General features: G+C 42.9%; 1 protein-coding gene across 1 annotated transcript in view; it reads right to left on the bottom strand.

Moving 5' to 3' along the window:
• Nucleotides 1-3,906: 3,906 nt before the first annotated feature.
• dally (division abnormally delayed protein) overlaps nucleotides 3,907-25,913 on the bottom strand; it is a 126,907-nt gene continuing 104,900 nt past the window's right edge. The window contains exons 5-8 of the mRNA XM_023391254.2: nucleotides 25,040-25,338; nucleotides 6,943-7,093; nucleotides 4,857-5,052; nucleotides 3,907-4,766 (exon numbers count right to left, since the gene is read on the bottom strand). Coding sequence (XP_023247022.1) covers nucleotides 4,651-4,766; nucleotides 4,857-5,052; nucleotides 6,943-7,093; nucleotides 25,040-25,338 — 762 coding nt within the window. The 3' untranslated portion in view covers nucleotides 3,907-4,650. The remainder of the gene's footprint in view (nucleotides 4,767-4,856; nucleotides 5,053-6,942; nucleotides 7,094-25,039; nucleotides 25,339-25,913) is intronic.

Raw genomic sequence — 25,913 nt, 5'->3', positions numbered from 1 at the left:
GTTAAATTTTTTTTTTTTTTTTAACAAATGAAAAGAGATGACTCGTAGAATTATAAAGACACACCGCTCCTTCCTCGGAGATGATTATTTATTTTTTCCCGTCCGAGTTCCACGGAAGGTACAAATCAGATTCCGCGTTACAACGAGCGACGAGTTCTCAATTTCAGTAGCGCCACACGCGCGATACGTATATTATTTTATGTCAACACGGGTATGCGCGTTTACAACAATTGTAGCTCTTTATTTACTTTATACTTGCACATTGACGGGGGGGGGGGTCATACGATAGCGCACCCTCTCTCTATATGTTTTGGTATAGGTGTATACATTATACTTTCGTTGCGAGATCAAGATGCATCTAAGCTTATGTAACGACTAATGACATTTTTTAGTCTCTAGTTTCGCTTAGTTGAGTAAAATAAAATTTAATTCGGTAGTGAGGCTTTTTAACGGTTTGCTGTGGCAATACGTTTATTTTGTAAAAAAAAAAGTTTAATTGCGCAAAAAATGATACCGTCTTTAATTCTGCTCAGTTTAAAAAAAGAAAAATTAAATCCTAAGAGGAGCATAGTTTTTACTTCTGTAAATTTGGCATAACTTGATACAATTGATGCAAGGGCAAACAAAAAAATGCATAAACGTTTGATTGTGCTTATTTTCCTTCGTCGTGATCGTGTGTGTGCACGACGTGAAATCTAGAAGAAAAAAAAAGAAACATAAGTATTGACAATTTCTACTACTCATCGTTGTTAGTTTTTTTTTATCCAGTAACATCAGGCAGCTTTTAATTAAAGATTTCTCGATAAAAACAGAAAAAGAGATGTTGTTCCAATGGCTCCTTCTTCTGCACTAAGCCAACGTTAACTTTTTTAACAATCATGAGTTTTCGTCGGTAGAACCCTTGATTACAAATGAAAAAAAAAAAAAAGAAAAAGAAAAAAAATGTAACAGAAGCATCCCTAGTAATCAGTTTTGATGCAGCAAAAAGTGTCACGGCGTGAAAAGTGACTCTTCCTCCCATGGAAAACCACACGCGTATCGTCTCGCCTCCTTGGCGTCCTCGAATCAACGTACATCATGGCATCCGTGTCATCAAATCGCACGGCCGCGGAGCTTAGTCGCTACACATCGAAGTGCATCCGCGCCCCATTATCTTGACCACCATCGCGTGTCAGCGCTGACGGTGTCGGTTCTTAACGAGCCGATGACCCGTTTTCGCCGTGCCATTAGACGCCCTCGGTATGATCTATCTCTCTCTCTCTCTCTCGTTCCCTCGTGTACGCGTTGGTTTTGCAAACTATACGTAAGTACATAGTCATTCTCTCTCGTATACATATATGTGTATACAACTGTGGCAATCGTCCATTGCAGGAGTGTCGAGTTGTCGCACAATGGTGTTACTATTACCGATGCTCTTGGGATTTATTTCAGTCGATGATTGCGTTTGGAAATCTCGCTCGAGCTCCGCTGGCTATACGAGATATTTCTCCGGAACGAGGCTGCTCGCAGTGACTTTTAAACATTTTCTACGATTTCATGACTCTGGAATTACAATTTTTTTTTTTTCTTCATAATTTGTATCAAAAAAGGATTTATAAAAAGATGTTCATTCATCATATTATGTACTCGGGATTTGATTCCTAATGATTTCAGGAGATTCGCGCATCTTTGAAAATGACTTAACTTGACTCGGCTTCAGGGACAAAATGGTCCCTCGATGTCAAAGCTGTTTAAAAAATAATGTGGGAAGGTACGAGGGAGTGGAAATAAATAAGCACAATTTCTACGTATATATATATATGTCTATTATCGTTAGTTTATTCAATTTTAATGACGCAGTTGGATGTGCAGGCGCGGTCGGACCAACGCTGTTACCTCCTCGGCTGGAAGGTTTTTTTGTTTCATATTGAGCAGCACTGAGGACTCGCGCGTTACTTTCTTCTTTTTTTTTTTTTTTTTTGCTGTCCATAGATTTAAAATCATACGGTTCGTTAAATGTGTTGAATTCGACAAGCACACGTACACACGCGCGCATTTCACACGTGTATATCCCGTTAAATCAGCGGCAATCAGTTACATTTGCGGCGCATTCGTGCCTTTTATCAAACTTTTCAGGTCGATATACATACAGATATTGACGATACTTCATTTTTATACATATATAATACGACACATGTGTAGCTTGCGTTATTCTTTATTATCATTAACATACTTTTTTTTTTTTTTTTTGTTCGTTTTATCATCGTTTAGCTGTGAGATAATTGTATAATAATTTTTTATATTAATTGATATCATATACATATACATACATACATATAATATATTTATATAAATACATCATTCACCCTTTTATTTACAATAGACAACTAACCGCATCGACAGTCATTCTTTTATATATATATACGTGCACGCAAAAGCGGTTAACAATTTTATCTTTGCACATGCACCCCAAATCGTCTCATTCGTGTCTTTTTTTTTTTTTTTTTTTTTTTGACAAAAAAAAGTAAATGGACAATAACGTAATAAAAAAAAAAACTATGAGAGCAGATTAAATATATTATTAACGATAAATCGCGCTCGCTTTGTTAATAAATGCCTACAACTGTCGATCTCGGCATCGAAAATTCATTCGTAAAACGCAATAATATGAAAAAAAAAAAAAAAAAAAAAAAAAATCGCAAAACAATGATGCAGTAAAAACACGCTCGAGTATGTAGTCGCGAGGAGAGGTGGCGGTGAAATACAAGAAGCCAGCTTGGTTAAGCCGAGACATTCCTTTGAAGGCACTAATTCTCCTCGCGAAAGATCAAATCGTCCTTTCATATACATACATACATATATATATATATATTTTTTTTTAATTCGTATACCAACGAATCGACCGTCTACAATACACGCGGTTCGACAATTGTATCAATCATGGACGCTTTTTTTTTTTATTTTTCGTTCTCGCTACGTGTACAAACACGCAGTGCTCGTAAAATAATACTTAAATTTTAACAATAAATTAATCGAAGTTACATAAAACATTCGCAAACATTTTTATTTTTGTTAGATTCGCTGCTATCGAAGCAAGCACACTTTACGCTCCGACCCGGAAAAAGCTCGTAATCTCCGTACGTGTGAAAATGTAACTCTGACTCCCCGGAGGATGGCACTCTATCGTCACACTATACACGTGCGTGTACAAAAATGTCCAATACGTCTCTTTTCCCTCCATAACGGATTTCCACTCTTTTTACATTTTTTTCCCCTCCAAACGACGTAGCCCCGGTAAAATACTTCCAGCGCAAAAATTCCCAACGCTAATTGCGCGATCATCGCCCGGTGACCGCGAAAATCGGCGTCATTATCAAAGAGAGAGGGGTGGGGTGGAGGGGGGAAGGACGAAAAAGAGAATTTCATGGAGTCTCCCACGGTGGCGGTGAAAAACACGCGTCCTTACGGAGAACACGCGCTTCGAAAAAGATATTCCGGCATATACGCGGGTGCTTTTTGCCCCCCCCCCCCTTCACTCCACGGGCGTCTCAAGAATCCGAATCTCGCGAGTTGGTAATTGGGGCCTCTGCTGCTCGAGAGCTTTTTTCCTCCCCTCTTTCGTTCGTCCTCTTCTTCTTCGTACACGTTTGGGGTTTTTTTTTTTTGTTTTTTTTTTTTTTTTGTTCGCCTTTCTTGCGTAAACACATTTTTTCATTGGCTCGCTCGAGCTTTCCGGTGAATTCCCGAGAGTTGATCGATTCAAGCGCGCGAGTCTCGTCGACGAGTGGCGCGAAGTCGTTCTCGAAAACACCTACAAATTTACAGTATTTACAATTATTATACGCAAAGCCATCGACTATTACAATTATCCAATAGGTTAGCATCTCTTTAAGAGAAAACACCTCGTTCTTTTATTTTTTGTTTTTTTCTTTTTTTTCTTTCTTTTTTTTTTTTTTTGTTTTTTTTTGTTTTTTTTTTCAATAGTTGTGTGTACAAACAATAATGAATAATATAGTAGTAGCACTGAGCAGTGACTACGATAGAAAAAGAGAGGAGTATAGCGATGATTAACTTCCTTCCGCGTTTGTAAAGTGAGAGCGACAGCATATATATATGTGGCAGTAATAAAATAAGTAATAATAATTAGTAGTAAAAAAACAAAAAAAAAGCCATGGGTACACAATAGTTGAAGAGAAACAATATCGCAGAGGCGAGAGAGAGAGAGAGAGAGGGAGCGGACAGTCATCTGTATACTTAATACAGGCATCGTCGCACCCTAAGAAAAATAAAACTAGGGATATATCGTCCGAGCCCGTATTTGCACACACACACACGCGCGCACACCTATACATGTAACAACTCATAGTCGTCCGGCAGAAAATTCACGTGTCCTTCGGGAGGTCGCGTCCCCTGGTAGGTTTCAGTAACCCCATCGCTTTGTTTCCTAATTGCAATCACGAGCCTTGGCCATATTATACTTTTTTTGTTTTATTTTTTCATCGTTTCCTCCACTTGGGGATTTTCTCTCGACTCCCTCCACCACCAGCCCGTGTGCTCTTGCAAACGACACAGTGCCAATTGATTGGTCATTTCCTTCGCGTGTGGGTATACACACGCCGTGTCTCATATCTAATGATGGATCCCGCGGTGCGAGTAGTGACATCCTCTCGGTTAGACATCGGCCGCGAGGGCCAAGACGAGCGTGAGAACGGCCAAGCCGAGGTTGAGGCCGAGTCGCGAGCCAGCACCCTTGGACTCTATCTCGCCTGTGTCGGGGGTTATTTGGTCTAGAACAACAATAACAACATTCGATGAAGCTGCGTTGCGGGAGATATGCATATGTGTGTACATGTACATGCAGTGCCGATCGCTCTTACCGATGATGGACGGTCCGGAGCCGGAGCCCGAGGCCTCGCCGTCGTCGCGGTCGTCGTCCTCGGCGTCCTCGGCGTCCTCGTCGTCGTCGGGCCGTCTACCGTAGAGCGGCCGGTCACCACTGCCCGAGCCCTCGAGTGCCTCGTCGGCTAGCAGGACTCCTGGATCCGGGGCTGACATCGTTTGGGCTTGCACCAGCTGGAAATTGGCAAATTGTCGCGTTAGTTGTTTCACGGCTTTTTGTTTGCCGTGTGTGTGTGTCTAGCTTAAAATTACACTCTCGTTAGATATTTTGCTTTTGCGAAATCCAAAATTTATTTAAATTAATACCAAAGAGTTATTGATTACTGTTTGAATAACACTGGACTTGAATAATTGCGGGAGATAATTTTCGAACTTTCAACCATTCAACTATACCAGTTATACTCGAGAAATCTTCTTTGGCCCAAAATTTATGTCTTGGATTGAAAAAAACACTACAATACATTTCGTTGTAGTTGAAGTGTGAAAAAACCTTTAGAACGTCATGAATAAAATATTGCACGATTCAACACCTTTGCACTAAAACTGTACAATAACGCAGGGGATTGCCGATTTGTATTTCACCAGAAGGAGAGAGAAGACCAATTAGCCGCGAACCGCGAATTGGCGAACATATAGCATTTATCGTTCACGTCGAACTCTCGCGGGTGTGCCTTAGATAAGCGATAGTCAAACGGAATCGTTGGTATGCCTATATTGCTCGCGAAATCGGTATAATATAATTTTAGTAAACAGCGATGTGAGTAAGCTCGTAGGTGTAAAAAAAAAAAAAAGGAGCCAAGATCGAAAAGTCTTGAACCCACGCGCACCGCTATCATCATCAGCCACAGCGTCGTCCATTATTGCAAAAAAATCGGTATCTCCAGCTCGACGCGATCTCAGCGGCGAGGAGCCCCGTCAGGGTACCTCACCGTGCTCAGCGATGACACGACTCCTCGCTCGATCCCAGCAAAGGAAAAAGGGTTCCGTCTCCGAATGAAGAGATAAATCCGAAGGAAGGGGCGACCCGACGACGACGCGATCGTATCGTTTCCGGCTGCGCCGCCGATGCGGCTCTCTCTCCCGCTTCCCACACGTATATTATATACTTCGATACTTACGTCGCAATGGTCTCGTTATTTGTACCCATATACATATACCACGCGACGAGGAGTTTCTATTATCGGCGCCGTCGCCGGTCCCGAAAAAAGAGCCATGATACCGGTATCGGGGGGACAACGTTACATCGATGATGATGATTGTTCCTTTTATTTCCCGGACGAGCTGAATTGCAACTTTGACGCTGCGTACTTATCAGGTTGTTTCTTCCCCGAAAACGGTACTCCGAAATCATGCAAAGGTAATAACAATAATGTACGCCCACACACTCGCAGGGACATACACATGTCGACGAGAGAGAAAAGACACCGCGTTATACGCACGTGCGTATTATATACCTATATACCTACGACATGAGTATAGATTCGTCGTGGTGATAATATACAAAACGGAGATGGTTGTATGTATGTATATATACACACGCATCATCGTCACGTAACAATAAGCGCCATCGAGTCGCTCCTTCCGCAGGACTACCCGGCGTCCTATCTCCCTAGATCTCGTGTTTTGGAGGAGGAGAGGACGCGCGCTCGATTAGACACGCGTCCTCTGGCTCTTTCTTTTTTTTTTTTTTTTTTTTTTTCTTCTTTCGTTGTTCGAGCACACATAAATAGGCACCCGATGCGCGTGTAACAGGGGAGAATCGTTAAAGGGATCCCGAGCTCGAGAGATAGAGATCAGTATGGTGTGTGCAGTCTTGCACGAGTGACCTTTTGACGATCGCCGTGCGTTCAGGTTAACAATGCGTGACTATAAGAAAATTTGGAAATGGAAGCGAAACGGGGTTCCTCTTGTTTTGTCGTTGGAATTTTTTAGTTCCAACAAGGAGATGGAGATCCCGTGCACGTCAACCGATTACGGTGCCATTGGGTACTTTTTCGTTATTCTTAAGAAAAAAAAACCAAGTTTGGCTTATCGCGAGGATTAAAAAAAAACTCGAAAGCATACCTGGCTGATGTGTCGCAGCTGGTCGATGAGGACGCTGGTGTTGGCGCTGGGGTAGCCCTTGTTACCCGCGCCGGGGCCACCGGCTTGGAAGGTGAATTCAGGGTTGTAACGTTGCGAGATCAAGCTCGAGTCTACCACTGTTTTGGCGTACCTGAAACGCAAACGAAAATACACATGTATTATATTATACCCTTCGGCGTCTCGTTGGTTTTTTTTTTTTTTTTTTTTTTTTTTCATGAGCCAAAGACATTATACATTTGAGTGTAAATCCAAAGCGACTAGATAAATACGAGAGGAAACGACGGTTCTCCCCTTGCGTCAGCACCTCGTCTACCTCATCATTATCCATCTATGCGAGTCCCAACAAAAAAACGCCGCTCTGACCCCCACCCCCTACTCGCGACAGACATTTACACACAGCGTCGTCTCGTCAGCGGGGGCGGATCTTGGACTCCCTCCCCCTCATTTGCCCGGTATGTATGCTCCATGGGTTGCTTTGCGGGGGCAAACTTTTTGTACCACGTATATTTTTTAGTTTTCTCGGTATAAGCGTCCATCGGTGTTAGAGATGGAGCGCAACAGCGGAAAAAACTGTTTTAACCCTCGAGAGAAGGAGGAGGGAGAAAATCAATCCTGCTCGGCCTTCGAGAGGGGGGGGGGCGTTTCGGCAGCCCCACCTCGTTATAACACCCTTTGGCTGTAGGTTTAAAAAACAATAAAAGCCCTCATTCGTCGTTGGTTGGGTGAAATTACGTTTTCGCGTCGATTCGAGGGCCAAATAGGGGGAGGGAAAGGGACTCGTGTACAATTCATGGAGAGTGTACATTTTGAAAGTGGGGTTTTAACTTCAATTAGGGCATTCGCGAGTTGCCCTTGATTTTTTTTTTTTCAGTGTCGATTGGGTACTGCAAATAATCACTCTTTTTTTACCTTCGGATTATCTGTAAATGTGAAATAGTCATACAACACATTGTACACTGTTCAAATAGTGATTTTATTTCCTTTTTTGTAGTTGAATTTTATTATTTGAGTATATTATAAGTCACAGCCAATTTCACTATTTCCTAGTTGCGTACGTTTACTTATATATAAGTCGTAGAAATGGTGGGATTTTCACTATGAAATAGTCGATATTCACTATACAATTTCACTTATTTAAATAGTTAGTTGATTGTTGATGACAACCAAAATAATGTTTGTTATCCCCATTCAAATCTCTTGGATCGGATCAAGATATCTCATTGGATCACTGAAAAACATCTAGAACACCAAATCATAGCGGTTGAACAAACAAGTAAATATTACCCTTTTTTTTTTTTTACTATTTAGCTCAGTGAAAATCTTGTTTCCAAAGGAATTAATGAAAATTTCGTACTAATTTTTTTCACCTACCCGAAATCTCCTCAGAAAAAAAAAAAATTCTCCACAGCTCTGTTAAAAAACGTCCCCCACCCCCCACTGGTCTAAGCTCGCAGTAGAAAAACTTTTTTCCGAAAAAAAGCCACCTTCGTATTACCTCTCCCCAGGCGCCCCTTCTCTCGCCAATCTCACTAAAACAATCACGACGAGCGTCAACCTCCCGGGAAGATTAAATTTTTTCCCGACCCACGCTCCAATTTGCCCCCGAGACTGTAATATTTTCTTAAACACCACCACCGCCCACCGAGGGTCCCCTTTAAACTCCGTTAGCGAGAAACTCCCTTCTAAAGTTCAAAGTCCCAAGTGGGCGATGGCTGCTGGAACTGTACCGTTGGCACCTATATGTGTATATACGCACCTACCCTCTAAATTTCGTCCCGAGTTTCGCGATCGTTAAAGGACAGCAGTCGAGGAGGCGTGTACGGAACGGTTTATGATGTATACTATATAGGTGACCCTCTATACGGAGTACATGTGTACATCCTCTGAGGCTTTACGAGCTGCTAGGGTTTTACGTCGGATCGAAGGCGCGAATCGCCGTTGGTTGGACGTGTCCCCTCAGCTTGTTAACACCGAAACGGGTACTTTTTGGGGGTAAACGGGTAATTTGGTACGAAAAGTAACTTGGCCGCTGTTTCTTCTTTCGAATGTTCGAGACGAAAGAAATCACCCCTATGAGTTTCGATCGAGTATACGTACGAAATATCGTTTCAAGCTTCGATAGTCGCACGAATCTGAGCCAAGGCCAATCGTCGGGCTCTGAAAAGGACCGTGGAGGAGGAAGAAAAAAAAAAAAGAGGGCAAAAGTTGGATTCTAATTGCGCAACCACTCGGAAGGGTCTCCGCGCGTTGTCACTCGAGCTGTGGTGCAAAAAAAAAAAAAAAAAAAAAAAAAACTCATCAGAGTAAAAACCGAGCGTCATCCCCCTGTCGACGGAGGAAAAAGGCTCCAAAGAAAATTCATCCACGTAAGCGCGCTTCAGTGTTTCCTTTACCGCCCCAAAGTGTGTATACGTGAACGTGTGCAGCGTCTCAAGAGGAAATGAGAGGAGAAAATAGGTCAACCGATTGTTCCCGCATACCCAACAATGTGTGCAGGTGTCGTGCGGTGTACAGGATAAGGCGACTGATCGCGAGGAAAAATAAATATTATTACCATGAATCAAGAGAATATTACACACCAATTAACAGATGGCGAGGGAAAGGAAATGGAGGCTTCTCTACAGATCACACCTTGTTAAAGTTTCCAGGTAATTTTGCGTATACCTGCTGTATATTTTTCCGAATCGGCGCACATTTTCCGGCTGACGTCCAGTTGATGGTGCAATCAAAATCGCGCTCTCAACATGCTCTTACTTGTGCTTTTTACAGGATGCGTATACGAGGAACGCGAGAGAACGCACAAATTAGTTTTGTACGCGGAACTCGGAGGAGTTGCAACCGTATACGTATACTTTGCACCCAGGACATTGTTGTCATATACATGTCCACACACACACACACACACACCTGTAAAATAAGTGGTTTATACAAGTGCACTTTTTTTTCATTAACATAAGTATAGGTATACAACCGAGCTACATTAGCGCAACTTGACTTTTGATTTTGAAAAAAGGGTCAGAGTATCTTTGTCATCAACAAAAACGTTTTGTATGAAGTACAAAGGGCTTGGAAAAAAGAGAGCGAATGAAATCAGTCAAGAATAATTTTTTTATCTTTACAAATAGCTGGTGGGTGTACCCATGCAATAGAAGGCTTGATTAATTTTTCAAAAAAACAAAAACAAACAAAGTCTTTTGGAGAACCGTTGCGAAGGGAGAGTATTTTATAAATTAAACACCATATGATTCCGGAAAAGCTTTAATAGATATACGGGTGCGATGAATATCGTATTTTATTCAAAATTACCTCCTTTAGATGGATGAAATTTTTTATTTATTTTTTTATGGAGTAAACGAGGAAGATACCCATACAAATCGTTATATAAATACAAAGACAAGGTATAAACAAAACGTATGTAAACTAAAGTTTGTTTCAATCGGTGTATTTTTTCTTTTAAATTTCATGTCGCATAATATGCATGTATATTATTGTTTCAATGTGCTGCATTAATTTGTCCCTCACACAAATGAGATAAAAAAAGAAACGAATTAGACAAACGAGTACAATCACAGAAATGCCATGACCCTTTATGCTCCCTTTCCCCGGGGTCCTCAATACATTTAATTTCCTCCCAAGGCGAAGCTTAATCTCGGCACTTTGAGGCACTTTGCGCTCAAGCTCGACACTCCATTTCCGAAAACTCCGGCTGATGGCACGCGCAAAAGGAAGGAAAAGCTGCAGCTCGTCTATTCGCAGTTTACCCCGTGAAGGTCGCGCAATCAGGAATTCATGAAATTCCGGGCTTCTTATAATCACCCCCGTCGGGCACTCGCGTTAAATCCATCCGCTGGGAGGCTCTTGGTTAAGGACGTTCGGTAGAGATAGCGGGGGGGGGGACCACTTGCGGGGCAAGGGGGAAGTAGCGATGAGTGAAGACTTGGCATCGCCGCAGGGGTCTCCAATGTGTGAGTGGTCATGTACACACATATATACACACATCAGTGCTGCGTTGGTTACGGCAGCGCATGTGTATATTTGTAATGTATTTGTGCTAAAGATGTAAGTATTTGATTTTTATTCGTTATAACAATGTAATAAAAATGAGTAAACAATTAAAAAGACTTGTGACAGATATATGTACATACAATTATATTCGTAGCTAATGTAAATAAAATTCTTGAATTTTTATGTGACTTGAAAAGTTTCATTGAAAGTGATATGTTAAATAATTAGGACAGACCCTAGTCTCTGCGATTACTAAAAGCATATGATTTTGTTATCTTGTGTAAAAAAATTGTATTGTATAAAAATTACAAACTAAAAACTTTGTTAAGAAAAATAAATATGTGTTATTATAATACAATGTTTTGTTATGGGTACGGGTGGAACCTATGTACATACATTCACACACATATATAAACTTATGTTTTATACAGAAATACATAAATATCTACCATAATATTCAAATATTTACTGAAATGTACGTTCTGGAACATTTTGAATTTCCCGCTTCTTGCGACGTTGCCGTTGCGTTTTTGTCGAACTATTATTTATTTATTTTTTTTATAAACTAATCAGACGATCGTCGCGAAACTTTGTGTACATATAGTTAATAACATTATCTGTGACATGTAAGAAAATTGGAGACATTCATCACGCCAATTTTTTTAAAACTGAGTTCTTATAAGTTTCCCCTTAAGCGACCGTGTTAAAATGACTGAACTTTGAAATTCAATATCTCGGAAACGAAACAGACGAACCTCTTGAAATTTTAACAGCTTCATTGTAACAACAATAAAAACGTCTGGTTAAAATTTCAAAAAGATTCATCACAGGGTTCTATCTCTACCGAACGTCCTTAATGTCACACAATGGCGCCCTTTTATACATTATTGCCACGAGGGACTGTCGATTTTACCGATTGAATATACATTCCCATCGATCCCGAGTCGAGAAATGTGTATACGCACTACGTATATCGTTCGTGAAAAATTCAGTCTCCTGATTCAATAACGGGAGATGGGTACATTGAATTTCAAATGGTCCCCCGAAGTCTCCCGATGGTGCGTTATTATTTTTTTTTTTTTTACCTTTCGTTCCGGCCACACCTGGATCCGTCAAGTTATTTTACCGCATGGAAATTGTCGATTTCACTTGGTAAGTCGTAACACCTTTTTATTTAACGAAAATTGATGAAATTCGCACCGATTTGGCCCCCACGCCCAAAGTGACAACTGTAAAATTTCAGTATCCCATTCTGTAAAATAGATTACCAATTTTTGTGACAACGAAGCTGCGCGAATTCTTCAACCCTTTAACCTTACTTAACAAAACAGATGCGTCATCGAGTGATTGAACCTATGAGAAAAACAAGGGTAAGAGATCGTAGATCCGCAAAAAAAGCCCAGACGCTGACTTCATCCCAGGATTAATGGAACGAAGAGGGGGGCGGTCGCATCTTCTTTTGCCAAATCATCGGACATGACTTGCACGCGCGTGGCATCCCAGGGTAAAAGTACAAAACGTTGGGTAACGGACAACAAACGGCACAGAGATTGTGTTTCTCGAATCGACGTTAAATTAAATTTTCCGAGCCTCTTACGTGTACAGATAAGGAAAGCCTTTTTTTTCCCGAGACGGGACTTGCCAAGGTCTTACCTCGGTTGTTCCACACGACCTCGTAAACAATTACAATATTTGCTCGACCAAACCAAAGGAAGGGAAAAAAAAAGAACAAACAAAAGTCCCCCCTTATACCAACCACAGCTGCTGCTGTAACCCCCAATGAACAAGTTTTATTACATCCCCCATCGTCGGACCGGAAACACCCGTGTACTCGAGGAATCTCGGCAACAACTCGTCGCTAATAAACTCGTTCTTCGCGTTCGTTCCTCATATTGTATGGGAGCAAACAGCCCACGAGAGTGCAATTATATTCGAGACTTGGACCCCTCCCCTCCCACGAGCTGTATATGCATACACCGCAGCGAAGGGTTGGTTGGCCGCAGGCGTTGACAAGAGCAAACACTCTTCCCCCCGCGGGAAAAAAGAAAAAGTCGGAAAATAGAGAGAAATGGCAGTTGGTTGGCACAGAGAGGGCTTGGCAAACATCGGATGGAGGGATCTCCCTCTCCGTGGGAGAAAAGAAGCCGCGCGTTATCAGGAATAGGCCCAGAGTCTTTTTCAGGTGCACGAGTTGTATCCCCCTTTTTGAATCCACACTATACGTCACTCAGATTGTACGCAAGGTTTTATCGATCGGTAAAACAAAAAAAGCTGGCGCTATCTCTTTCGGAGTTAATTTCGTTAAGTGCTCCGTTACGCTTGGGGTGGGTGAAAGTTTTCGGCGCTAAAAGTCGTTATGGATGGCTTTGATCTTTTTTAATTTCATCCCTCCCCCCCTGCCCTTGTTCGATCGATCAGAGGTATACAATGTAGGTGTGTTTGCTCGACTCGGCGTGTACGCGACGAATGGACTAGGCGATACGTAACCTTCTGGAGGAAAAACATTTATCTTCGCCGAGGTCTGGCTCTATTCAAGCAACAGCTATACAACTCGTGGCTATAAGTGGAGCTTGGAATTCTAAAGTCTCGAGGGCTCCCCTTTTTTCTTCTCCTCTTTCCCCCTTCGAACTTTGCAGTCGTTGTCACTTTGGGGTGCGAGAAAAATCGCGAGGCCGCAACGAGGATTTTACCGATGAAGACAAGGCCTCTGAGTAATAGCGTTCGCGAAGGAGAGATTCCGAGATCACGCGAATCAGAGAAGTTGGAGTTGTTTATATTTTTTTGTCCAGATTGGCCATGGGTAATTTATACCGTGTATGCACGTGTTTCCTGATGATAACTGGACATTGATTAATGGAAATACCATCGAAACTCAACGCGTGTGTAAGCGATGGAGTAAAAGTTTACCCGTGGAAATTCCATCGTTGGGCGGTGCAAAGGGTGCGTCGTTTAGCGAAGGGGGGGGGGAGAAAAAGCCATCGCGTTTGAATTAAAATTCGATTCCCGGGTAAGAGAGGCCACCCCTTCTCGGAATCAAACCCCTTTTTGCGGCACCCATCCCCTCGACTTCTTCTTCTTCGGCTCGGCCTGCAGTACGTATGTATGTATAGGTGGGCACTCGGTTTCGCCCCCTCGTTTGACAAACGCCGAGTCAACGGGATATCGAAGAAAAAGGGAGCATCCATGTACGGAAGGAAAAACCAAAGTCCATCTTCTTCCAGTATGTATACAGCTGCTCCCCCCATGTCCTTACGAGCAGTTCTATCGAGTATTTCATGATTTTTTTTTTTTTTTTTGTTATTTTTCAATTATCACGTCCAATTTTTTTCACGCTGCCCACAATTCATTCATTGCAAAGTAACATTCGTTCTAAAGCCCGTGGGCAACATCTTTATGACATTTTTGTTCCATACTAATACGTATACATGTATCGGGTAACCTTTTCAGTGGAATCGCTCGTACGAGCGTATGCCTAAGCATGTACAATGTTATATTTTGGGTAGACGTTTTTTTTGTACATGCACACCGTATAATAAAAGTAACTAGTTATCACAGCCAACGCTCATCTCGTGCATGGACCGCGAGGGTTTTTTTTTTTTCGTTCTATTTTTACGCGTCTCCAAAGAGCGAGACTCTTTTGTGCGATAACAAATGGGGAAAAAATATAAAAGCCATCATTTCGCCGCTGCACTCTATCTCTTACATATATATATTGTACACACATTCACATGCACCATACAACATACGTACATGTGCACATGTAAATACGGGCACGGATACATTCATGCGAACATAAATAAGTCGAAATGTTTATGGGGATATGGCGTGTATATACATTGCACGGAATAATGAATTCGAGCGCGCGGAGTTGAGAGGAGATGATAAGGGAATAACGGGGACCGAAAAATATTGCCGTGGCGAAAAAAAAAAGGCTTGGACGCGAGATTAGTTCGATGCCGCTACTATATAGTATGTATATATACTTATTGGTATGGATAACCGAGGCTCGGTGTCGTCGAATAAACACTATACACTCGTACCGTCTTTTAACTAAAATTTTAAATTTAAACGTGTTATTCCACACTTTTACAATGTGTGTTGGAATCTGAGAAATGTTGATGAGCTACCAAACAAATTTGTTGATGATTATTTCACTGTAACACCATCGTGTACGATTTGATTGCCATTGAAATCAATGTAGGATGGCTAAAGGGTCCAAAATATCCTTGGCAAACAAGTTGTTGAGTTCTTTAGAGCTGGTAACTTGTTCAATAATATATCGACTAGGTTGTTTTTTATTAAAAAAAAGACGCACGCCATTGTACAATGTATATTTTCTGGACTTGTAAAAGAAGATATCAATCTAAGTTTGGAAAAGAAAAAGCCTTCTTAATGCAAGCAACGTTGGAGCGAAAATCCCACCTGTCACGCCGTTGGGAGCAAGTGACGCAATAAAGTATAACCGCGCGGGCGAGAGATCAGCCGATGCAAATTGTTTAATTAAATACTAATCGATTTGCGGTTAAAACTTCCCCTTCTCGCTATAGTTCACGCGATTCAACTTTTAATCGAACCTATACGGCTAAACAGGCCGGCGGACACTATATACACGGTACAGCTGCCGCTGCTCTGGAAATTAGCTTTCGGATGGGAGAACGCGATATCACCGGCTTATCCGGCACTGCTGGCGATTGAATTTCAAAACTAAACTGTCTGGCTTTGTGTGTGTGTGTGTACACGCGCAGCCGGATAGTGTATCGGAAAAACCATGGGTAAAGTTCGCGTTGGTAGACGGACTTTGGAAAATTTATTCGAGTCGTCTCGTTGAGATAAATATGCTAATCCGTTTCGGATTCTTTTGTTTTTATTTTTATTTTCCCTCTCTCTGTTATTCTGGGTGATTGTTTCGACTCTATTCGTTTAGTTGGTTGCAAACACAGTTATTTTCCCGTTCGTTGGACGATGAAGTAATTATTTCGCAATCGGTTGCACAAGTGTTTTTTAAAAAATTTTTCATACAAATTAAATTGAGTAAATCGGAAAAGTGTGCGATTGCCTTATGGTTTATTTTTACCGCTAAATTACCGTAAAGTTAGGATACCACGACAGCAACGCTGTAATCAACTAATTTACTCTCGCAACAGCATAGTGCGTTATTATTTACCGGAGTTACACGGTAATAATTACCACGTTTAATTTTTCACTGTAACATACTCTAAATTAAAAGGAATTTCTACGCAAAAACGGCCATAAGCAAAATCACCAGAGAGAAGTGAAAAAAAAAAAAGTAACCCTCTCGCGAGGCTTTCCATGGTATATGTATACATACAGTACGAAGGGTAGAGCCACCGATTTTTCATTTTCAGGAGAGAGAAAAAAAGAGAGTTTGGCCAAATGGCCGAAAAACCCGTATAGTTTTGGCTTTCTCCTTTTTTCCCCCCTTTGCTGGCAAAAGCCAACTGGGTTAATCGCGCGAGAGCTCGTTGCGGACGTGTTAATTAAAGTCGACGAGGAATATTATTTTTCCCTTTTCCCCCTCAGCGCTGCTTGTGTGCACTCGGAAATAGTCGCGACTAAGGGACATTTGGCCCGAGCGAATTTTAATAAAAAGGACCTCTTGCTCCTTCCTTCCCCCCCTACCTTTTACAACCGATGATTTATTCCCTTTTCGCAAATAAACCGCGGAAGCTCTTTCTTTCCCCCCGTGCCGGTGCTCCGTTTGTGCTGTTGATCCCACCGATTTATCGGTAGCGCTGAAAAAAAAGAAAAACTTTACGACCCACAGGATTTTCTCCCGATAAAGTTTTACGCGCGCGCTGCACCGCGCCTTCGACAATTATTGGTACAAGCACGCGAGATCCCTCCCGGGCGGACGCTCGTTTTTTTTTTTTTTTTTTTTTTCCACCCGCAAGTGAGGGACGAAATTTAGAATCGGATACTACGGGTAATCCAATATAATATAACAAACGCGCAATCCGATGGCCGAAGAGCATTGATTAATAAATAAGAAGCAGATCTCACGTTGTTCCCCGCTATCGATTACCGGCACTTATTATCTTTGGCGCCGCTCGATCGCCCCATATCGCCGATGAACCTCCTTGTCTCCGATCCATAACACACTGCCACGCGAGCGAGTACAGAACGCATACGCAGTATATGTAACCTATACTTGCGCGTGACGCGGGGGTCAACGCATCCCGTCCGCGTTGTTTCAATTAGAGCAAACGTATATATATTTCTTTGTTGGGCGCGTGTAGATGGTGCGAGTCACGCGTAACTCGATAAATATATTGATACGTATATGCAGTGGCGCGTCGCGTATCACGGGAACGATAAACAGAGGAAGCCGGGGGAGAGAGGGACGCGCGAGTGTCCTGTTTCAAGCTTTTTCTTTTTTTTTTTTTAAGGGGGGTTTCTCGATACGCAGAAGTGGGCGGGAAAAAGTCCTACGGGTACATAAACACGTACAATAATTCGCGGTAGTTACTTGTTTTCTTTTCTTTTTTTTTTTTTCATCAATTGAAATTTCACTCGAGTGAATCGAATTAATATTTGCCTAAAAATCGGCCGAGTGTTACGATAAGCCCTGCACGAAATCCGAGATCGTGCACCACCTGCAGTCGTTACGTGCCATGGGTATGGAAAAAGGAAGGGTTAAAACGCGCGTATCCTTCGAGGCCATTATATAACGCATATATGTTTGAGAGAGTATTGTGTATACACATGCCGCGATTGATTGTGTTACAGCTATGGTGCAGTTGTAGGTGGGGTGCAAGGAGGAAATTTCGGGGGGTCGTTAGTTTCGAGGACGTGACCTGCTGGCACGAAAAATACCGGGGGAGGGTTGAGATGCTCTCTAATGTTGGGCACGTCGTGGAAATGTGTGTGTGTACATGCCAGCTGCGCTTTTTCGAGCTCTGCATGTTTATATTTACTTGTGCGGCACTTTGGACGATTGGAATATTATTCCGATGGGCGCACAGAACGTTGAAAACATTATGGGAATGTATCTCTTGAAAAAAGCACGGTTAGGCAGGCGAGTGAAGAAAAATTTTTCATTCGGCACTGATGTGAAGTGATAAACCGTCCGTGTATTGCAAAATATGTTTGCTTGCACGTTTTTTATTGTCAACATTATCGTCGCAATCTGTTTTCTACAATTAAACTAAGCTTATTATCGATAGCACGATTAAGTAGAAACAGACGATTAGGGTAAGACGAGCTTTCGTCGAACGTGTGTCTGGAGAAATTGACCTGTCCTAACCAAATCTGCATATTTGAAATCTGTCGTTTTAAATTTGTGATAACTAAATAAACAAAAGGAAATTTAACACCTTCACGCAACATTTCGTTGTCATTTGTTGCAATAACATCCAGTTTTGAAGTGAAACTCGACTTGTTCTACTTTTAAAGTTCCAGAGCTACATCAAAATTTTCCCAGTAATTTTTCACGCAACGAAGAAGACGCAGAATACTTTCGGTACTTTTCCCTTATTCAGGCACGCAGTAAATTCTTTGAAAGGGCAAACAATGTAACAAGCGAACGTGCCCACCTAAACAAATCACGACGGAAATCAGTCGCAGATCAATCACACACGGACGACCCGCATCTTATATATATATATGCTCCTCTTAATTTATCGTTACGAAACGTTGCAAGTATACGTAAGACAAAAGCTCATCGGGCCGCGCTATCTTGACCCGGCATCTGTCACTCCAGCCAAGAGATGGGGCCCCCGCCGCTGTTGTTGCGACAGCCTATAATACATCATATGCACAAAGAGATTAATAGAGTCTCGCACTGCTCCACTTTTGCCTCTCGTATATATATATATATGTAATTTCCTTTGATTCGTTTCGAGACACATCCATCGGGGATAAGTTGTACATTTCGCTGACAACCTTCGAATACCTTCGGTTACGATAAAATAAAAAAAGCAAAAAAAAAAAGAGAACTTTGCAAGCACACCTTTTGCCATGTATATCCATGGCCATTAATTAATAAAGTTAATGATAGCAATAACCGTTACCAAGGTATATAATAGCGTTAATCCCCATTTCCTCGCGCTCCAACCGCGAAACGAGCGAAAGAAGAGAAAAAGAAAAAAAAAAAGCTCGAGCGGACCTTTATTATGATTTGCAATCCACGGAACCGTGCATTACGCGATAATCCCCAAATTAATCGCGAAACGAGTTCGCTTTCTTTGTCGGGCCGTTAGCGTGATTTAACGACCCCACCTCCCTTTTTCCTCGCGATGTCAAACTTTGCGATGCTTAACGTTGCATCCGGCTTCTCGGCGCGGAAAAGTGCAGCAACGATGGAGGGCAAATCGAAAATCGGCGTAAAAGAGAGAGAGAGGGAGGGAATAATAAAGTCGATAGGAGGGAAGGGGGAAGACTGGTTCGACGGCTTTTATCGCGACGGCCGTAAATCTGTCTCGTGTGCCTCTCTTTGCTCTCGCGTGTGAGTGATAAAATATTCTGCGTATACCCATGCGCAACGCTAAATGACGCAACAGGGCTAATTTTGTTTCGTGCCCGTCCGTCCTCTCGCGCTGAGGAAACCCTATCGACACTTTATTTGCGTTTATTCCCGATTTCGAGTGCCATTCGAGCTGGAAGAGTGATATTGCACCAACCGGTAGACGCGGAGCGGAAAAAAAAAAGTTGGCGAATAATGAGAGATCGAGGTCCGAGATTGCCGTTGGTTTTCCTCCTTTTCTTAAATTATAGCACCAAACGGCGATAATGAAGTTTTTTCCAATCCCACGATATAATGACCGTATAGGAGGTCTGTATACTGGAAAAGTATATATATCCTTGCAAGGAGCAAGTCGTCTCGGGTCCGAGTTTCTTTCCCCCCCCCCTCCCCTTAGAACTGGATTTATGCGAATTCCACGACGATGCAGTTGCACGCCAGGCTTTTTTTCGAGATGGTATACACACTAGCCGCGCAGGAGCTCCGGTTGCCTGTGGCACCGTCATCAACGCAAATAATAACGAGTCGTTGTTTTTTTTTTCTCACATCGCGCGAATAATTTTGCATCTGCAAACATTTTTTCAGTATCGCATTGTTTTTCTTTTTCAACGAATAATTTATGCGCGTTGTCGCTCATATATACACACACACACACACGCACACGATGATCCAATCGAGCAAAAAAAACCAAAAATCCACTTTTATACATTACAGCGCTTTATCCGCGAGCCGAGCATCACCAGCGATTGGCAATCCACCAAACAATATGAAATCCCGAAAAATCCGCCCACACCGCGTGCGTATGTATACATATTAGTCGTCGTTGGTGTGTCATGTACATCTTGCCCGTTCGAACAAAGGAAAGGCATAGTGTATAATTATATTGCATACACGCGCGGGAAAACCCGTCAATCACCGAAACAAGCTCCAGACACTCCCCGAGTGCAAACATCACGTGTGATCGAAGGGTCGCGTAATCCCACACATCCTCTCGCGCTCATGTGTACATTATATATATATATTATACGCGGGAATTGTTTTCCCCAATTCGGATGCGCACTTTGGCTCGGCAATACACCCACGCCGAGGGGATCCGTCACGTCTGACTCCAAAAGTGGTGTAGGGAGGGGTGTGGCATATTTGAAATTGGCAAGTGCGTCGGGCTGTTGTCGTCCTCGCAAACACCACTGCCTACCTGCCACATTCCACACGTGTATATATATATATACACGCACGGGGAAAGTTTTGTTAATGCGCGTACATGTATATACCTATGTAAATGTACGGGGGTTGGGCTGGGGGAAAAGTTCGTGGGAGGGTGCGTCGCTTCCGCAAACTGTTGGGTAAGCGAGGGATGGGTGATGGCGCGATGACTGAAGGGTCGTTACGTATTCCGGGTGCGGGGGTTGGATTCTTTTTTCCTTCCTTCCTTTGTTTGGTATATGATGGGTTTTATGAATTATTCGGTGGCGGTGACCTTACACCGCGTGACAGGTGCTTCTCGAAACTTCAATTAGTACACACCGCGCTCATTTGAAGCTGTTTTCGAGTTAGGGGGGGGGGTGAGCTTTTTTAAATTGTACCGGCTCTGGTGAAGGATATAGTAGGCCATATAAAGTGAAACTATGGCATTGGCGGGTTTGGAAACGGGAGCGAGGGGGAGCAAAGATTCAACATCGCGGAAGTTTGCCGGGGGAGAAAATTAAGGGCTGTACGTGTACGCACGGGGGAGGGGGGTGAGGAATCGATTTTAGTTTCGCGGAAAGTTTCGCGACAGGAGCCGCGAAAATGGAATTTAATCGTTGCGGGAAAATAATCGGTTTTCGGAACTGATGATTAAATGCGGGCAAAACGTGTAAGGAGAGGGTTTATTTCGCAGCGATGTGTAAGACACGAGACTGACGGTTTGCTTATAACTTTTCTACAATGAAGTTTATTTTTCAATCACTGCCAATCAAAGTTTGTTGCTTTATTTTTTTTTCTTTTTTTTCCAATGCATCGCGGTTGCGTTGATAAAAGTTTTGTTGGAACAGTCAAACAATACACGGTGCACCAAGTAGTTTGTCGATTTAACTAAACACTTTTCAACAGGTACAACGTATAGCAAGGCTGTAAGTTCAAAATATCAGTTGAATAGTTGGAGGAAACATTACTTTCGTTAACGGAATAGGCGAAACAATTGAACGTGTACCTGAATTTACAGCAAACAGTTTGTTCATTGGGTTGTATATGAAAATTTGGAGATCCGCCCGAGAAATGTTGGGGACGTAGCGTCACGAGTGGGACAAAATTATTCATTAAATCAACCATGAAAATATATTATATATCTCGATCGCGTCGCGTATAATATATATTGTGTATACACATGTCTATTAACAGGCCTCGTAAAAAGCATGACACGCGACGATGAATTCCAACGCGTTCGGTGTCACTTGATAACCGCGGGCAAGCACAGAAATCCATCGATACGAGTATATAAAATCGGCAATAAAAATCACAAGGCTGTCCGGCGGGCGGGCGTCAAAATTCATTAGTGCTGTCGGTGGCAGCAACAGCGGGAGTGACACGCGGCCAATGCACATATACCCACCACTCGAACTCGAATGCCATTACGTGTATACACGCACACAACACATTCTAATTTTGGCGTCAGCTACGCGTGTATGGCGTATAGGTGAATAGAAATTTACAACCTCTGGTTGCAACAGCTGCAGTGTAAAAGATAGAGAGAGAGAGAGATGAGTCACGGGCGGCACCGATGATGACGCGCAATATTGCGCAACACGAGAGAGATGATATAAATATGTATACCTCATCCTCTTGGGTGTACGAATAACAAATTAAATGCAGATATGAAACACACGACCAAACAGCACTACGGGGATAAACTGGTTTTACTTGAAACACCCAAACGAGAAAAACAAAAAGGAAAACACACCCCTGCCCTTCCATTATATCTATCGATTAAAAATACCGTTCCGGTAAGTTATACCCCACGAACTGGTCGAAAAAAGGTAACTTTCCCGTGTCATCCTCGATTGAAAGCGTTGTAGAAAAATAAGTATTCATGAGATCCGAAACATTTTTCACGTTTGACGGGCACATTCTTCTCTTGGCATAAGTATAATATTTATATAGAATGCAGTAGGAGTCGAGAGCAAAATTTACCCCATCAGCCAAAGTGTAATCATTCAAGCCCATAACGATTGTACAGACTCGGTGGGTATGTAGTATATATTGCACGCACCGAACAACTGCAAGAGACAGTTACGATACAACGTATATAACTACACCCAAGGATGAATCGGCAAAAAAAAAACGAGTACGGGGTTGTTGGTCCAGCTGCGGGGCGCCGGAGCGTCTGCGCCAGTACCGGGCGCCGGCACGCCGGCGACGACGCTATATACATATAATGTATGTGCTCTTGGCGTGGGTGCATTTTACTTCCGCCCACGGGTTTTAACGCGCGCGGGAGCCAAACTCTTCTTCCCCACCCCCAGAGAGACACGTAAGAGGTCCCGATTTGGCGCATTTTTTGTTCTTCCTCCTCCGCGTGGTTGCAGCCGTACGTTTATGTCCCCTTGTACGTGCACAAAGGGGGCCTCGTCTCGGGTATATCAAAAAAAGGAGCTCGGGCCATGCAGGAAACGTCGTGAGACACAGGCTGGATGTACCTACTCGGATGTCAGAGGGCGATGCAAAGAGGCCATTGCTCCAGTTTGCCAAAGGGCGCGGCAATAGAGACGTCTGGCTTTTATGACCCGAGATTGGATTTATGTATACTTTATCCACACGCGTACCCGGAATGTATGCATCCCGTTATTTAAGATGTAGGAATTGCGTAACCCATTTTTCTTTTTTTTTTTTTTTTTTTTTTTAGATACACGAGGGTGTAAGTTAAAGCTCAAACGATTGCAATTGGACCAAGTGTATTATATACATATACAGGAGCAAGGGGGGGTGTCTGGGTTTCGTCCCTTCGGAGGGTATATACACGTAGATTACGCGAGCATTAGTCGGATTGAAATTTTCGCTGCCGCGGTGCGACCGCGTGGGCTGGGATGTGTCACGTTGTATATGAATTGACGCGATGTTTTATGCAAGCGGTGAATGAAATGACAAGCTTGCCCGGTCTATATGGCTTAAAAGTCGACCCCCGTGTGAATCATCGGTATACACGAAAACAATAAATCGGAGAGGATGACGATACTCATTAACAAAGATTAACGACATTTACGTGACTCACGCGCTTATACATGTATATGCATACATACTACGAGGTATATCCAGTCATCGTGGAGCTTTGCAAACCATAATTTTTTGTTTCTCCTCTTCCTCTTTTTGTAAACGATAACGTCATTCATCCCGTGCAGCGAGAGATTATCCGCGAGCTCGATATGCTTATTTCCTTACCGATTCATCAGCGTCTTTCTTTCCGCAGCCGCGGCTCGAATGGCTTTTCGAGAGAAACACAGCTTGCGCAAGCTCGGTTCTCCGGGAAGATGATTAATTTTCGCTCCGAGCGCGGCTTTTGTCGATTTTTTTTTTTTTTCAATTTCCTTCCTCATCGTAAAATATACGTGATTGATGCGCCAGTGGATTTTCACTCCAAACGAGGATGAAAAGGGCAGAGGATTAATTTTTACGAACAAAACCTTAGCCAAAGTCCAGACAAATCGTTTCACCGCGTTAAAATAACCCCTCGATCCTTTGCCGAACGTGGATACGTTTCATTACAAACTTCTCGTCTCGACGAAAAAAAAAAAAAAAAAAAAAATTTGTTGCCTCATCGCTATATTAAAAACTTTATTTTGATTAGCGTCGCTCTCGAACAAGCCGTACATACGACATAATTCACGCTCGGATTATTTATACAAACGTATACTCGACTAACCACGGATTTACGTACATTAACGTAGATATATTTATGTACACGACGCGGAGATTCCCCAAATAGACCACCACCACCACACAAGCCATACATATACTCCCAAGCCAACGATTCATTAATTTGGCTTGGGTGTATATTATAACGTACACTTGTCGCCCGGCCGCCAAGCAGATATAGAGTTTTGTATTTACGTATTCGCGATAGTCCCCCCCTTCGGATGTGTCTGTTTTGTGTATACACCTATACCCCACTTAAATTTAACGACGCGACGCGCGAGGAATCTTTAACGATTTCGGTGCAGCGTGTCTAGCGTTTCAACGATCGCGACAACGGGTCGAAGAAACCTCTGGCCCCTTTTTTACACTTTACTTTTTCGCTTCCGTGTACACCCGTATACATGCGTTGGCAACGCAATACAACCCTGGGTATTTAATTTCGCGGCCGCGAGTCGATGCAGTAAGTGGGAGCATAAATATATACGTATGCATATGCAACAATTCACGGGCGTGTGCTGTAAAACGACTCGGAGCCGCTTACTCGTATCGGTCGGACGAGCGTATACACACACTCGACCCGCACTCGAGAGACAAAACAAAAACCTTTTTTTTTTTTTTCCTTTCCTTCTTTTGTAAAAAAAAAAAAAAAAAAAAAAAGAAAACAAAAACAAAAAAGGAGAAAATAATGGATCGATGGATGCTCACTCTCCGACTCGCTCGCCGTTCCAGCAGCTCTTGGAGGGATACTCCTCGCAGATGGTCTCGCTGAGGGTGCCGTAGAACGACCTCAGTCTGGACGCGCTGGCCAAAAAGTCCCCGAGCTGGGCGTCGAGGGTGTTGGTGGTTCTTGGGGTGACGGGGGGCGTGTACACGGGTCCGAGGCTGCGGCCGTCGAGGCCCAGAAGCGGTCCGCCGATGCCGCTCGGACGCGTCGCCGGCACGGCCAGTTGGGGGCCCAGAATCGCCGTTGGCTCGAGCTCCGGTCTCCCGCAGATTTGGCGCACCTGCAATGGTCAATCGAGTCATATTTGGTTTGCTCATGGTCATCAACAACTTTGGAGAATAATATGTTCTACCGGATGATTTTTGACACGGTTGTCTTGCTTTGATACCTACTCACTTCAACCCCCGACTTTTACAATAAATACAAAAACACCTCTCCGACTTTCATCCATCAACGCGCGTAAATCGCGAGCCGCTCGAAAAGGGGATTAAGTACACGCGCTCCAGTAACAAAACAAAAAAAAAAGCAGCATCAAATGAAAATCAGCAAATTCCATGGACAATAAGTTTATAACAACGGATTGGACAACAATGACCCGCGTGTTTTGAATTATTGCCATTGTATCATAACCCGCGGCACCTGCAGCGGATATGAACAATGAGCGGGGATGAAGGGTCTAATGGCATATACATGGCACGCAAAGTTCATCAATAACTCCGCGGTGCGCGAATCATTCATCAACGTCCGTTCCATGTATATTACACCGATCCCAACGACAATAACCCGACGACAATCGCAATCGCTCAATTTGCACGTGTGTACGTGTGTTACGCTGTATATAGTATTATAATGGGT

The sequence above is a fragment of the Copidosoma floridanum genome, unplaced genomic scaffold (genome assembly GCF_036245765.1).
Source record: "Copidosoma floridanum isolate Cflo_tuat_1 unplaced genomic scaffold, Cflo_Japanese_pri ptg000001l, whole genome shotgun sequence".
In the NCBI taxonomy this organism is placed as follows: domain Eukaryota; kingdom Metazoa; phylum Arthropoda; class Insecta; order Hymenoptera; family Encyrtidae; genus Copidosoma; species Copidosoma floridanum.
This window is presented reverse-complemented; position numbering and strand designations above follow the sequence as displayed.